The sequence below is a fragment of the Malaclemys terrapin genome, chromosome 4 (genome assembly GCF_027887155.1).
Source record: "Malaclemys terrapin pileata isolate rMalTer1 chromosome 4, rMalTer1.hap1, whole genome shotgun sequence".
In the NCBI taxonomy this organism is placed as follows: domain Eukaryota; kingdom Metazoa; phylum Chordata; order Testudines; family Emydidae; genus Malaclemys; species Malaclemys terrapin.
In genome coordinates, this window is record NC_071508.1 from 84246069 (window position 1) to 84261803 (window position 15735).

Sequence of the window (15735 nt, forward strand, 5' to 3'; positions counted from 1 at the left end):
GGGCAACTGCCTTGCTCACCACCCCTAGAACCAGCCCTGATTACAGCCATTCATTAATTACCTGAACTTTATATAGATGCACATTTTGGGACTGCAGTACACAACAAGGCCCGCAGAGAGGCAGAGGCCTTTGGCTGGTAATGTGCATGAAGATGTGTGGAAGAAATGGGAAGAGGAGCCAGGGAAGAAGACCCAAGGCAGGAGCAGTGTCAGCATCATCACCACCAGTCATGTGCTGAGTTGTCCCTGCTACTTGTGTCTTCGGGCCACTAGGTTTGGGGGAGTTACTCCAGATTCATACCATGGTAATTCAGATCAGAATCTGGCCCATTGTCTTTAAGGGAGAGTTTCACAGGAAAAGGATGGAAGCCTGAGACATGTAGATTGAAACTCACTGGAAAGGAATGTATTTTTTTCACTGTTTGCAAAACATCAAGTACACAGTCTAGTGAATATATGTATAATAATAACAAGCATGTATTTGGAGGCTTTTCTAAACCTACCAGGCAAATGATCAGCACAACATTAAGATGGTTCAAATGTTTATTTCGTAAAGCAGATAAAGAGGTTTGCCGGTAGATGGGCAGATTTGGCTGGATATAGGAACAGATGATGCAGATGTAGGTACAGATGTTGCTGCACAGGGCCAGTTAAGACAAGATTGCCAAACCTGGAGCTCTACAGAGCTCCCAATTCATGAGGGCTCTACCCACTACAGACAGTTGGAAATGCTAGTGGGCCATTCACTGCTCCACGGTGTGAGGCACAGGGTGCTTTGTGCTGACTGCTGAGCACTGTGATCATAGCTTGGGGTAATAGGGTGTCTCGTCCTCTAACATGGACCTTGCTGGGGCACATCACAGGTTTCCTCACCTATTTAACAGATTGTCTTCCACTACACACTAAATCCCAGACTCTACTTCTAGATATGTGACATAATAACCCCCACCCATCCTCAGGTGACTGAGGCCCTCCAGGTGGCAAGGCAGAACAATTTAGAGCCAATGAGGATAGAGAAGACTGCACACTGTCTGAATCACAGGCTTTGCAGTCTGGAAGACCCAACAGAATGGCTTTGCAAAGAGCCTCATGTGCTCTGTGAGAAAAAGCAGACATTTCAAACTTGTCAACAAACAAACCCAAACAAAGTCCACATTTAAAATCTCAAGAAGGAAAGAGAAAACACTTCTATGTACATGGGAAAATACATTTGTCTTAGTTCATTGGTGATGTGGGGTCCATTTTTCAAGCCACCTTGGTAAGCTTGATGTCCCCTGAGATTTGTAAAGCTGTTACCAAATGCAAGGACCGAACACGGTGAGTGAAATAACAGAGCTGCCGTCCATCGAGCAGGACACGGATCTGCTGGTGCTCACAGAAGAGCTCCATCTGCAAAGGAGCAAGGGCAAAGGGGGAATTAGAGGCCAGCACCAGGGGCTGTCTATTTCACTAGCCTGGACTTTGGAACCCCAAGTGCTCTACAAAGTGGAGTGTAAGGTCTGTCTAATTTCTCTACGTCTCCTGTAAGTAACATCTTCTCTCTGCTGAAAAGCTCTTACAGCAAATTATCCTCAGTGAACAGGAAAAAGAATTTGCCCATAGAGATGGTTCCTCCAAGTCAGGAGGTGTTGGGGGAAGCTTGCACTGCCGCTCTCCATGCTGTATTAGTTTGGTGGATAAATAAGACTTAACTCTTCAGGGCCATCAATCTGTCATCTTTCAACTGTATAAAATTCACTGTGTTGTACTCAGCTGGTCCCTCGCTCTAGTGTCTCTCCCACTACACCCCTGATAACTAACAAGAATACCTTAAATGTGTCCCCTGCTGTGAATGGGAAGTAGGGAATGTTCTTCTCCTCTCTTCCCCATTTCCCAGCAATCTGTGCATTCCGGGTGATGGATTTCTCACTGAAGTTGACTGCAAGTAACAGCCCAATATCCTTGCTTGCATCCATGGGGTCACAGAGCAGAGTCACTGCAAAGCTGTAAGGACCAAGTCAGTGATCATGAACAGGATGCACATAAGGACATACAGCATCCACCCCAAATCACTTAGTGTGGCATATGGCCACGTTTTAATGGCCTGGTGGTCAGGGCCGCCCGGGGGGGGGAGGAGGGGCAAGTGGGGCAATTTGCCCCAGGCCCCACAGGGGCCCCCACGAGAATGTCAGAGGCTCCCCCCCGCCTCCGCCTTCCCCCATCCCTCAGCGCCTCAGTGCGCCGCGTGCAGGAGCGGTCCTGGACAGCGCTGCAGTGGCATGGCCTGAGCTCCTCCTGCTCAGAGCCGTGTGATAAGGGGGCGGGGCTCCAAGTTCCAGCCAAGCGGTGGGAGCTCAGGTCCCATGGAGCCACGCCACTGCAGTGCTGTCCAGGGCCGCTCCTGGACGTGGCGCGCTGAGGCTCCGGGAGAGGGGAGAGGTGGGAGTAAGTAGCATGGTAAGCCCCTCTGAACCGGACACCCCCCTGACCTCATCCCCCCCACAGCCCTGACCCCCAGCTCTGAGCCCAGCCCCTGTGAGCCGGGCACCCCCCGACCCCACTCCCCACACAGCCCTGACCCCCAGCTCCGAGCCCAGCCCCTCTGAGCTGGGCACCCCCTGACCCCACCCCCCCACAGCCCCGACCCTCAGCTCCAAGCCCAGCCCCTCTGAGCCAGACACCCCCCTGACCCCACCCCCCCACAGCCCCGACCCTCAGCTCCAAGCCCAGCCCCTCTGAGCCGGGCACCCCCCGACCCCATCCCCCCATAGCCCTGAGCCCAGTCCCTGTGAGCCGGGCACCCCCCGACCCAGAGCCCAGCTCCCCACCCAGCCCTGGGCAACAGCAGTGCCACCCCCAGGCAGCGACAGCCCATTGGCACCAACCATCACCATCACCCAGTGACAGCCCATCATGTATTTGCAAATGTATACATACCATTAAAGTATTTAATGATTTTAAATAATGTATTTTGTGTATTCTCAAATTATTAAAAATTAATTTTTGAATGTATTTCACTGGTTATTTTTTACATTTCCAAATACATGTTACTATAGCATTGCAACTTTTTTTTATGGAAGGGGCCCCTGAAATTGCTTTGCCCCAGGCCCCCTGAATCCTCTGGGCAGCCCTGCTGGTGGTTGTAATATCCTGAAATGATGTTCCTCAGCAGTTCTTTGGAATAACTAAAGCAGACCTGCCCTGAAAGAATCTATTTCAGGCTTTTCATTTTGGGAGTGCTTAGCCAGTTTTATGCAGACCTCAAGCCAATCTGGCCACATTCTGCAATGTTGGTTACTGTTGTTTACCTTAACACTGAGTCGTAAGGTATTAACTAGTGACTTGTCTTAGGATGTGACAGTGATACTGCAGTTATGTCCAATGTAATGGCACCCTATAAATACTTCTACTATGTGATCAATGGAGATTGTTTTTCAGTTTTATTTTGATTTGAGAAGGGAAGAAAGGAGTGAGCTCTTTAGTGTCAGGTTGGTACCAGGATCCCTTTCCTTTACATGAATTGTAAATCATATAACAACAAAAGGAATAATTGGCGTGTCTATACTAGATAGTTTGTCATAGTTTCAGAGTTAACTGCACCTGTATTTCCCCTTGAGGCTTCCTGGAGGGCACCAACTTAAGGTTTCAGGCTTCCAACTATTATCTCTCTTGGGCAGATACCCCCATCCCTCTCCCTCCTGCCTGGGGTTTTAAGGCTGCACAGCTCCTTCTCGTACACTGTGAAATCCTCAGCAAGCCCACCCAACAGCTAGCTGCTGTGCATTGCTTTCTCACCCAGGGCTATGAACAGTATATTACCAGCAATTACAAGTTACCACACAGCTCAAGCACATTTATTCTTAAGCATTACAGAGAAAACATTTAAATAAAAGTTTCTACACACATTTACCTATTAGTTTAAGGGGGGCCCTACTAGGCTAAAGTCTTTCTAACCCTTCCACAATGTTTGGAGCCCCTCTTAGACAGAAGGTTGTGTCCATTTACTGACCTAGAGTCAGTTTAAACCCAGCCTTTTCATATCAAAAGCCCTTTCTTTGTCTGTCGGTCTCTGGAAAACCCAGTTTGAATCAGAATATACAAACCTCCCCAGGGGGTGGTACCTGCAGGTGAGTCACACTAATCACCCCCTTGGGGCTATGGTAACCCTCCCTCTGGAGTTGCATACAATCCCTGGTCCACAGTGATACAAAAACCATTCATAAACTTAATACAATATGATCCCCAAAGATATTGACTGTGGTTGCAATATCTGTCTCAACATTTGTGTAGTTTCCTATCTAGTGATTCATCCCTGCTTCTTCTTGGAGCTTCTGAGGGATCTGAAGTTCCTGCCCTTGACTCCTGAGAGCTGAGAATGGAACGGGTTTACACTAGACCACTTGTGATGGACTGCTGGGTATGGAGGGACAAAGGAGGCGGTATTGTGTGTCTTTCATCTCAGTGGTGCAGGCAAAGTGTAAATTCTGAGTCATAGGTAGCCTGATTCTCCACTGCCGTAGCCCTTGTGTAGTTATGTACACCTGTGTAAAGTGCCAGCAAATGCTCAATTCAGGAATCATTAGGGGAAGTTCTATGATCTATGCTACACAGGAGTTCAGACTACATGTCTGTAGTGGTCCATTCTCACCTTAAAAAATCTATGAATCTGGAGCAGCGGGGAAACAGGGCTGTGGCTCCAGGAGGAGGGAGAGGGAGCAAGTTGTTTCATACTTCCCCATGCCCTGTTCCCAGCTAGGTCCTAGCAGCCCTCAGGATTTTGCTGAATTTTCCCCCACAGCTGGTGGCTGTGCCTGAACAGACATCTACTGCTAACTCTGTTCAAGGACATACTCCATGGATAAAGATAAGATTTAGTCATGGATATTTTTAGTAAAACTCATGTACAATTCATGGGCAATAAACAAAAATTCACAACCTGTGACCTGTTCATGACTTTTACTATAAATACCCATTACTATATCTCGTCTCCTGAGCCTCGCAGCTCTGGACGGACCCTGCTTCAGCATTGGGGTTTGACTGCCCCCCCGTGACCCGCTGCTACGGCTGCACCCGGGACCGCTGCTGCTTAGGCAGTTCCTGGAGCCAGCTGCGACAGCCACTATTTGGACGGTCCCTGGGGCTGCCCCCGGACTATATCAGGATCCATAGCTGTAAATGACTATAGCTGTCATCTAAACTGCACACAGCTACAGACCAGAGGTTTTTATGCTTGAAACCACTGGATTCTACCACTTGTGCAAAATTAGATGATGATGTTGTCTTTGTAGGCCTCCAATCACTAGTGGGCATCATAATCTCAGATCCTGGATTGGGTCTGATACTGTCCAACAGGGGGAAAGCTTGCACATACACACCAGGTAGTTTATATCATAGAAACAAGCAGTAGAAGGTCTGTTGCTTCCCAATCACTTTATCACATTTTTAGAGAGACTGGGCTATCAGTTGTCTCCCCCACGTCAATCTCACTGCAAAAAGAAAGAGATTAGGTTTGGGCCCATGATTATGAGTCTGTACAGCTTCCCCTCCAAACTCAAAAGAATGCAGGCCCTCAAGGAACCTCTTGTGCTTATGGCCTTATGTATCTTATGGCAGATACTCCTGTATGTGAAATAACCAACTGAACAACAGCTCCCCACCCTACCTCTTGGGGTTGGAACATATGACCCCAATAATAGTGATTTTCATGGCTGGTTTCAGTCCTCCTTTAATTTCACCAACATATCGCTCCACCTAGTGGGAAAAAATAACTATTATTGATCTCTAAATTTGTAGCCCGCATGATAAACTGCAGAACCATGTGATAAACTGCATTTATTATACACTTCTGTCATCTCACCGGCCTTCTGTTCACCAATCAGTTTCCCCTGGGACTTATTCTAACAATGCAAACCACAAAGTACCTTTAAACCACTGCCATTTTTAAAAAATAACTATAAAAATTCTTTCTTTATCCTGTCTACAAATATACTTGAAAACTAAATAGCTGCAAATCAATTTTACCTTTACTAACTCCAAATAGCTCCCTGATCTGTTTAAGGCATTAGTATCAAGTTTAATAGAATAAGTGGTTAATGCAGAGGATTAGAATTGGGATAGTACTTCTATATCTTACAGGGATGTTTTGTGAGTTAATGTTTATAAAATATTTTGAAAATGTAAAGTGCTATAAATACATAAGTAGTATATAGTTGTACTCATTTAACTGTGTAAATTTTTTTGAGAAACCTCAGATAGAAGATGCGATAAAAGAGCTAAGTGTTATGCTATTAGTAATTTTCAGCATTGACTTTGTTTTTCAAGCTCAGTGCACAGTTAAAACTAATGACAGAGTCAAAAGACTAAATCTTGCCAGACTTATCAGTCAAAACTCCAATTAAAGTCACCAGGAGCTCTGCACAAATAAGCATTTAGGATTTATCAGGCTTTAGTCCAAGGAGAGAGGGCTGAAAAGAGCTAAGGGAGTTGATAATAAAATATAAGAACATAAGAACTGCCATACTGGATCAGACCGATGTTCTAGCCCAATATCCTGTTTTCTGACTGTGGCCAGGGCCAGATGCTTCAGAGGGAATGAACAGAAAAGGGCAATTAACAAGTGATTCAGCCCCTGTTGTCCAGTCCCAGCTTCTGGCAGTCAGAGATTTAGGGACACTCAGAGCATGGGATTGTGTCCATCCCTGATCATCTGGGTTAGTAGTCATTGATGGACCTATCTTTCATGAATTTATCTAATTCTTTTTGAACCCAGTTATTCTTTTGGCCTTCACAACATCCATTGGCAATGAGTTCTACAGGTTCTAATATTACTGACTTGGTAGCTCTACTGACATAGGACTAAGCCTATTAAAAATCAGATATTTGTGGCAGTTTGCATGATCTTTTGTTCATAATGAAGCAGCTTCCATTCAAATGTAATTTGCTACAGTTGAACTTCAGAGTTACGAACACCTCAGGAATGGAAGAGGTTGTTCATAACTCTGAAATGTTCGTAACTCTGAACACAACATTATGGTTGTTCTTTCAAAAGTTTATAACTGAACATTGACTTAATACAGCTTTGAAACTTTACTGTGCAGAAGAAAAATGCTGCTTTCCCTCTATTTTTTTAGTTTATGTTTAACATAGTACTGTTTTTGTGTGTGTGTGTCTCTCTGCTGGTGTCTGATTGTGAACTTCCAGTTTCCGAATGAGGTGTATGTTGATTGGTCAATTCGAAACTCTGGTGGTCATAACTCTGAGGTTCTACTGTATATCACGTGTTTTTTTTTTAAATAGATCTGGTTGGACAATATGAAAAATTAGATCTGTTGGACGATTAAACATTTAAAAAAAGAGCAAATCTGCAATTCACCAACGTTTGCTCATTTTCATGAGCATACAAACTAGAGATAACAAATTTCTCTCACACAGTGATACTCAGAATGAGGATCATGAGTCACAAGTGGCTCTTTAATGTGTATCCTGCGCTTCTTTGTAGCATATGATATTAAAACACTGTGTGATTTAATTATTAATCTAAGTTATTAACCAATCAGGATGCTTTTACTATGTTATTAACCTATTGTAGTTGATATAATAATACTTGGTCAGTCATTTTGCTGTGAGAATAATATATAGTAAATGAAACAATGCATTCACCCTACTGTGGCTCTTTTGGGTAATGTTGAGGTCTGAGTATCACTGCTCTAGCACATTCCTGTGGGGCTAGTGGAGGACTGTTGACAGGAAGGATGGCCCAGTGATTGGGATGCTGGCTTAGAACATGAAAGAGCTGGGTTCAATACTCTGCTATGCCATAGGCTTCCTTTGTGACCTTGGGCAAGTTGCTTAGTTTTTCTGTGCCTCATTTGTCCATATGTAAAAATAGGAATAACGGTACTTCCCTACCTCACAAGGTGGTGGTGAGCCTAAATACATTAAAGATTGTGAGGCACTATGGTGATGGTGCCATTGTAAAAAAATGTTTACTATGACTCTAACACTTTTTCTAGGTTACTTTGGTTTAAAATGTCCCAAACAACAGCATGTGGACCATTCTCTATGGAGTCCCATCCAAAGACTATTCCATATGCTAATAGATATCATGGTTAGAAAATTTATCCTAATATTCTGCCTAAATTTTCCTTCTTCATTTCAATGTATGTAATTTCCTATTCTCCTTTCAGTTTCAATATAACACCAAGTTAGATCCCCCCAAGAGTGACATTTTCGCCCAAATACCGTCTAATCCCACAGACAATTATAGAACTCTGCTTATTTTTTTAATAATTTTAAAAAATAAAAATGACTAGAGAATCTACACTTTTAGAAAATGTACAATTATTCCTTGGGGGAATTCAACAGCAACCCCATGCAGGTAAATTTAGGTTATTCACCAGAGGAAAAGTGCCAAAGGGTGAGATGTATTAGACTGTGGAGTACCCCAAGGGAAGTGGCAGACTCAGGGCTCCCCGGGGGGGGGGGAAGAGGAGGGGGCAAGTGGGGCAACTTGCCCCAGGCCCCGCAGGGGCCCCCACGAGAATATAGTATTCTATAATATTGCAACTTTTTTTTTTATGGAAGGGGCCCACGAAATTGCTTTGCCCCAGGCCCCCTGAATCCTCTGGGCAGCCCTGGGCAGACTCCCTTGAGATATTTAAAATTAGACTAGACAAAGTAGTGGAGAATATGTCTCCTCGTCCTCACCAACACTCATTGCTTTCTTAAGTGAGAGACAGTAAAATTAAATAATAACACTTTACAATCTGAAAGGTGGGCTGTGAAGATGAACTACTTAATGTTTGCAAAGCCCCATACCATAAGTACTAATATTCATATGTATGATACTAGATAAAGAATAAATGTAAGTGTACCCCTGGCTTCCATGCGGTTTTAGCACTTATAAATTCTTCCATGCTACCCTGAATACAGCCAGAGGTCTGATCGTTCACAGGGCATTCCCTAGCTGAGATGGAACACCTGCTATGCCTGAAACCTATTCAGGGATCCAGAAGGAGGTAGCAGGAAGAGATTCTGAATGGGTCTTAATTTGGTTACAGGAGGGCCCATGCACCTGTAGCAGTTGTGTCTTTTTAATATATTTATGTATATAAAAACATATTTTCTACTAAAAAAACTCCCACCAGTGGATATATTCACTTACATTTGTGCCCCTGTCATTTTCTGTCATCTCTCTGCCTTTTACTCGTCTCCTGTGCAGCAGCCTTGCAGCAAAGTTTTCTTTTTGTGTGTGTGTGCAGAAAAAATATACAAAAACCCCGGAATAAAGGGAGGATATAAGGGGGAGCATTATCTCAGTCAAACACTGGTTAGACACCACCCGCTCAAATAGCTGAGTCACAAGAGCCTACTCTTCATCTTCCATCACACAGTGGCAAAAGGAGATAGAGAAACAGTGAAGAACTTGATGGCTCAGAGGTATAGAATCAGCTGGGAACTAGTAATCAGTTCTAGTACTAGTCTAGATCATGATAATGCAATTAACTCCATGCAAGTGAACCCTGGCACCTGTGTGGACCCCACTGACTTTGGTGGGGTTCCATGCAGGCACAAGAGTCTACCCAGGCGGAACCCAGTGCAGAATCAACCCTAAACTGCCAGTGACTGAAATTCATTATCTAATGGCTGCCAGGTAGCCAAAGGGAAAGGTATTGGTGCTCCCAGTCCTGTTCCTCTTTGGACAAGCATTCATATCACAAAAACACCATCAAAGATGGCCCTAGTTGGACTCCTTGTTGTAGAAGAAACAAGGACCAGATGTCTGTGGACACTAAGGCAATGGTGTTCAGGAGCCTAACTACCTTTGCGGAACTGGGCCTACACCTCTCACTCTTGTATGCTAAGTGGTCCCTATAGAGCAAAGTTGAGGGGCAGCATGAACTGTCATTGCCCATGCTGTACCTTTTCAGTGGATATGCAAAAGATTTAATTCCCCAGGGGTTTCAATATAATGCTTCTGACAAAGCACTGAATTAACATATTTTTAAAAACTGTAAGACCAGCTATAGGGTCAAACTAACAGTCCATCTAGCCCAACATCCTGTCTTTCTGCAGTGGCCAATGTTAGGTGCTTCAGAGAGAATGAACAGAACAGGCAATCACAGAGTGAACCATCTCATCGTTCACTCCCAGCTTCTTGCAATCAGAGGCTAGGGACACCCAAAGCATGGGGTTGCATCCCAGGCTATCATGGCTAATGGCCATTATGGACCTATCCTCCTTGAATTTACCTAAATTTTTTTGAACCCTGCTATAGTTTTGGCCTTCACAACATCCCCTGTAAACAAGTTCCACAGGTTGACTGTGCATTGTGTGAAGAAATACTTGCTTTTGTTTGTTTTAAACCTACTGTCTATTAATTTCATTGGGTGACCCTGGTGCTTGTATTATGGAAGGAGTAAATAACACTTCCTTATTCACTTTCTCAACACCATTCACAATTCTATAGACCTCTATCATATACCCTCTCTCAGCTGTCTCTTGTTGAAGCTGAAAAGTCCCAGTCTTTTTAATCTCTCCTCATACAGAATCTGTTCCATACCCTTAATAATTTTTGTTGCCCTTCTCTGAACTTTTTCCAATTCTACTATATCTTTTTTGTGATCGGGTGACCAAAACTGCATGCAGTATTCAATGTGTGGGCGTACCATGGATTTATATCGTAGCATTATGATCTTTTCTGTCTTATTATCTTCCCTTCCCTAATTGTTCCTAACATTCTGTTAGCTCTTTTGGCTGCTGCTGCTCATTCAGTGGATATTTTCAGAGGACTATCCACAATGACTCCAAGTTCTCTTTCTAGTATGGTAACAGCTAATGTAGACCCCCCATCATTTTGTATGTATAGGCAGGATTATGTTTTCCAATGTGTATTGCTTTGCATTTATCAATACTGAATTTCATCTGCCATTTTGTTGCCCAGTCACCCAGTTTTGTGAGATCCCTTTGTAACTCTTTGGATTTTGCTTTGAACTCAACTATTTTGAGTATTTTGTATCATCTGCAAATCATCTGCCACCTCACTGCTTACCCCTTTTTTCAGATCATTTATGAATATGGTGAACAGCACTGGTCCCAGTACAGATCCCTGGGAGACAACACTATTTACCACTGTCCATTCTGAAAACTGACCATTTATTCCTACCCTTTGTTTCTTGTATTTTAACCAGTTACTGATCCATGAGAGGACCTTCCCTCTTATCCCATGACTGCTTACTTTGCTTAAGAGACTTTGGTGAGGGACCTTTTCAAAGGCTTTCTGAAAGTCCAAGTACACTTTATCCACTGGATCATCCTTCTCCTTTGTTGACCCCCTCCTCAAAGAATTCTGATTGATAAGGTATGATTTCCCTTTACAAAAGCCATGTTGACTCCTTCCCAACAAATCATTTTCATCTATGTGTCTATTAATTCTGTTCTTTACTATAGTTTCAACCAATTTCCCCGGTACTGAAGTCCGGCTTACCAGCCTGAAATCACCAGGATTGCCTCTGGAGCCTTTTTTTAAAATTGGTCACATTAGCTATCCTCTAGTCATCTGGTACAGAAGCTGATTTAAGTGATAGCTTACATACCACAGTTAATAGTTCTGCACTTTCATATTTAAGTTCCTTCAAAACTCTTGGGTGAATACCATCTGGTCCTGGCAACTTATAACTGTTTATCAATTTGTTCCAAAACCTCCTTTATTGACACCTCAATATGGGCCAGTTCCTCAGATTTGTCATCTAAAAAGAATGGCTTAGGTGTTGGAATCTCCCTCACATCTTCTGCAGTGAAGAGCGATGCAAAGAATTAATTTAGTTTCTCGCAATAGCCTTATCTTCCTTGAGTGCTTCTTTAGCTCCTTGATTGACCAGTGACCTCACTGATTGTTTGGGGAGGCTTACTGCTTCTGATGTACTTTTTTTTTTTGGCTATTAGTTTTTGAGTCTTTGGCTAGTTGCTTTTCAAATTATTTTTTAGCCTTCCTATGTAACCCACACACATTCTGGGTGTGGTGTTCTGTCCCATCTAGTACTGAGACCACTTAGAGAGAGATTAATAAGTCTGTTCTACAGATGTGGCTTTTAGCTCATGCAGTAAAAGTTCATGCAGTTAGCTCCAGAGGTCTCAGGTTTGATTGCGCCTGCCAACGACCAGGGCCTGTAAGTGTTATACCTAATTATACTTTTACACTTCACTTGCCAGAGTTTATGCTCCTTTCTATTTTCCTCAGTAGGATTTAACTTTCAATTTTTAAAAGATGCCTTTCTGCCTCTAGCCACTTATTTTACTTTGTTGTTTAGCCATTTTGGCACTTTTTGGTCCTTGTATAATGTCAGGGGTTGGCAACCTTCGGCACACAGCCCATCAGGGTAATCTGCTGGTGGGCCACAAGACATTTTATTTACATTGACCGTCCACAGACACGGCCCCCTGCAGCTCCCAGTGGCCGCAGTTCACCGTTTCTGGCCAATGGGAGCTGCAGGAAGCGGTGCGGGCCACAGAGACGTGTTGGCCACTGCTTCCGGCAGCTTCCATTGGCTGGGAATGGCAAACCATGGTCACTGGAAGCTATGGGGGGACCATGCCTGCGGACAGTCAATGTAAACAAAATGTCTCACGGCCTACCAGCAGATTACCCTGATGGGCCGCGTGCCGAAAGTTGCAGACCCTTGTACTATGTTTTATAATTTGGAAAATACATTTAATTTAAGCCTCTATTATGATGTTTTTAAAATTTTTCCATGCAGCTTGCAAGGTTTTGTGACTGTACCCTTTAATTTCTCAAAAAGAACAGGAGTATTTGTGGCACCTTAGAGACTAACAAATTTATTAGAGCATAAGCTTTCGTGGACTACAGCCCACTTCTTTGGATGCATATAGTTATACTGTGGTAGGCGTCTTTGATGTTTTCCCTCCCACAAGTTTGTTAAATTTAATTATATTATCGTTGCTATTACCATGCTGTTTAGCTCCAAGTTAAGACAACGTTAGTAAAACAAATGATCAAATAAGCAAGCCCGTTCAACTGTCCCAACCTGTGTTTGGTTATGATGGAAGGAGCACACAACTGTGTCCTGGGGGAATGGCTGCAGATTGGTGCCCAAACAGAAGCCAGAGAAGAGCCAAATCAGTGAGGTTGAGACAGGAGAAAGTCTTGCTGAGTCTCCACTGCGCCCTACACGGTCATTTACAGCCTTGCAAAGTGGGTGCAAAATGCTACCAAATCGCAATTTTTCAGTCATGTGTTTTTCATCCATTCTGCCCTCTTGTGAGCGGGCCACGCAAGGGCTCAGCCAGCGGCCCAGCTCCAGAGCAAGCTGCGGGTAAAGCCCCGTCCTGCGTGGTGGGGCCTTGGGTCCCCCGCAGCGGGATCAGGCGGGAGCCCCCAGGCACGCAGGGTCTGAGGGGAAGGGCTCGGCGCACAGAGGCCCTGCCGCGCGCAGGCGGCCTCACGGGGGAACTGCGGGAACGGGTCACTGGGACGCGGAGGGAGGTTGCGCGCCCCGGGTTCGCCTCAGGGCTGATCCCCCAGGCCAGAGCGGTTCTTGTGATTAACAGGCAGCAGCACGTGACACGGCTCCCGCCTCTCCGGCCACGAGCTGAGCGGCTCAGTGGGGCGGAGAGCGAGGGGCGGGTCGGTTGGTTCAGGAGAGGCTGGTTCTGAGGCACGCGGGGAGGGGCTACGTCGGCCGCTGGGTGGAACCTGCGGGTAACCGGACAGCCGGGGGTGGTGGGGCTAACTCTGTGGGGGGGGGAGGTCTGGCTCGGGGACGGAGGGAGGAGCTGCCTCTGGGCGGGGTTAGCCCTGTCATTGACATGTGGTTTCTTTTCCCGCTTCAGTAATGGCGCCCATGAGGTTTCAGTGCCCCTAAAGAAAGGTGGCACATTATTTACATATTCATCCGGTTTGACCAATAAGCGCTCGCCGTTTTGGGTGTGCCGGCTGTCGGGAAAGTCACCTGATTCGTCTTTCAAGATGGCCGTGGCACTAGGCTGCTCAGCTTGGGGAATGCAATCAGTGCGAGCCGTCCCATAAGCCTCGAGTGTGCAGGGGGAGCCGGACCGATCTACCATCGCTGGGGCTTCCCTAAGAGGTGTGTGTCTGGTACAGGGCAGCGCAACCCGTCCGACGCGGAGGGACCGGGACCGGGACCGCCGGTGCCTGTTGGGCACAACGGTCCCGACCTCCACTCACCCCAGGCAGGTCACCAGGCGGGCTCTGGGACGGGGCACGAGAGGCAGCCAGCCAGCCAGAGTGGGAGGCGGAGCGCGGGGAGGAGGGCACCCAGGGAGGGGGTTAGCGGGGGGGGATTTCTGGATGTGGCCGGAGGGCTGATGCTCCAGGTCTTTGGTTCAGGGGTAGGAAGGACAGCAGAGGATGGGGAGCGAGGTGGGAGAAATCGATTGATGGGAGGGCTGACACGGTGAGTGGGGTGGGGGAAGGTAGTCCTGCGAAAGTGTTTGGTGAATCTCCGACCACGTCCTAATACATGTGTCTGTGTCACAAATACAAAGCACCATGTTGGGGGGGGGGGGTGTTCTTGTACCTTTCGCTAAGCAAATGATACTAGCTGCTGCTAAGTCTGGATTCTAGACTAGATGCACCCCTGGTCTGGTATGGCAATTCTTGTGCTACTTTGACAGGTTTCAGACTCACACTTCTTATCAAACTGTCTGTACTGGGCTAGCTTGATTATCACTTCAAAATTTTTTTTCCCTCTTACTTAATTGGCCTCTCAGAGTTGGTAAGACAACTCCCACCTGTTTATGTTCTCTGTATGTGTGTATATATATCTCCTCAATATATGTTCCATTCTATATGTATCCGAAGAAGTGGGCTGTAGTCCACGAAAGCTTATGCTCTAATAAATTTGTTAGTCTCTAAGGTGCCACAAGTACTCCTGTTCTTTTTGTGCTACTTGTCACTTGTATTTTGAGTGACTAGACCATGGAGATTAAACTCTCGTCTTCTTTAAAATGATCTCTCTAGATCATGACTGACTGAGTTACCTTGGCAAGTTAATATATAGGGGTGAGAAATTCCCAGTGTGGAGAACTTGAGCTGGAACTGCTCACGCTGTAGCTGCTCTGTTCACTACAGGGTTGTCAAAATACCACATTTTACCTTCCCTACAGAGGTCAGATAGGCCAGTGGGCTTTGTTAGCACTATGCTCTCAATAAACAAATTGATCCCTCCTGTTTCCTGAGAGCATTGACTCTAAGCAAGTATCAGTGCATCTTTCACAGTGATAATGTTTAAATCACCTACTTGAACAAATATTGTGGTATTGATCATATCACTGTCTGGGAATGCATTCCAAACTTTAATACATTTTTGACTAAGTGAAATAGCTACAGCTTGGCTTCTGATTCTAGACCTGTTCTGTTCCAGGTGCACTGAGGGAAGATTTGCTGTGACTTACCTCTGGATGTTCTCCCCTCCCCACCCCCTTGTCTCCAGGAGTCCAGTCACAGTGGGATGATGCATCCATTTGGTAATGAGGAAGCAGCCTCTCTGGAACATCTCTTCTGTTTTTTTTGTGACTGTGTGCAGCGGGGAGACTGGGAGCTAGCACAGGCCTGTATTCCTCAGTTACATCAATGGCAGGGGGATGGCTCTGAGAAAGTTGCAGCTATCCTGCAGGCTCTAATAGCTTGTCCGTCTCAGTTAAGGTAAGTGCTGTGTGGGATTTTTGTCTAACTGGTGGAAGTAGAAGTGTGTTAAACAGGGTGTATGTGATGCAATT

At 45.4% G+C, this 15735-nt stretch overlaps 2 protein-coding genes across 6 annotated transcripts in view; one reads left to right on the forward strand and one right to left on the reverse strand.

The window, feature by feature from the left end:
* Positions 1 to 525: 525 nt before the first annotated feature.
* Positions 526 to 14035, reverse strand: LOC128835727 (galectin-related protein A-like). Of its 2 annotated transcripts, none has more exons than XM_054025332.1 (4): positions 13947 to 14035; positions 5642 to 5730; positions 1809 to 1983; positions 526 to 1389 (listed from the first exon to the last, which is right to left on the reverse strand). In XM_054025332.1, the coding sequence occupies exons 2-4, from the start codon at positions 5683 to 5685 to the stop codon at positions 1246 to 1248; spliced, it is 363 nt and encodes a 120-aa protein (XP_053881307.1). In that variant the 5' UTR covers positions 5686 to 5730; positions 13947 to 14035; the 3' UTR covers positions 526 to 1245. The 2 variants fall into 2 exon arrangements, with proteins under 2 accessions (XP_053881307.1, XP_053881305.1); XM_054025330.1 differs by lacking the exon at positions 13947 to 14035 and adding an exon at positions 9143 to 9289.
* Positions 13975 to 15735, forward strand: part of ZFYVE26 (zinc finger FYVE-type containing 26) — a 70732-nt gene continuing 68971 nt past the window's right edge. For 2 of the 4 annotated variants that reach the window (XM_054025317.1, XM_054025319.1), the window contains exons 1-2: positions 13976 to 14081; positions 15381 to 15661. In XM_054025317.1, coding sequence (XP_053881292.1) covers positions 15468 to 15661 — 194 coding nt within the window. In that variant the 5' untranslated portion in view covers positions 13976 to 14081; positions 15381 to 15467. Of the gene's footprint in view, positions 14082 to 15380; positions 15662 to 15735 lie in introns of all 4 variants that reach the window. The other 2 variants (XM_054025320.1, XM_054025318.1) reach the window with 2 other exon arrangements.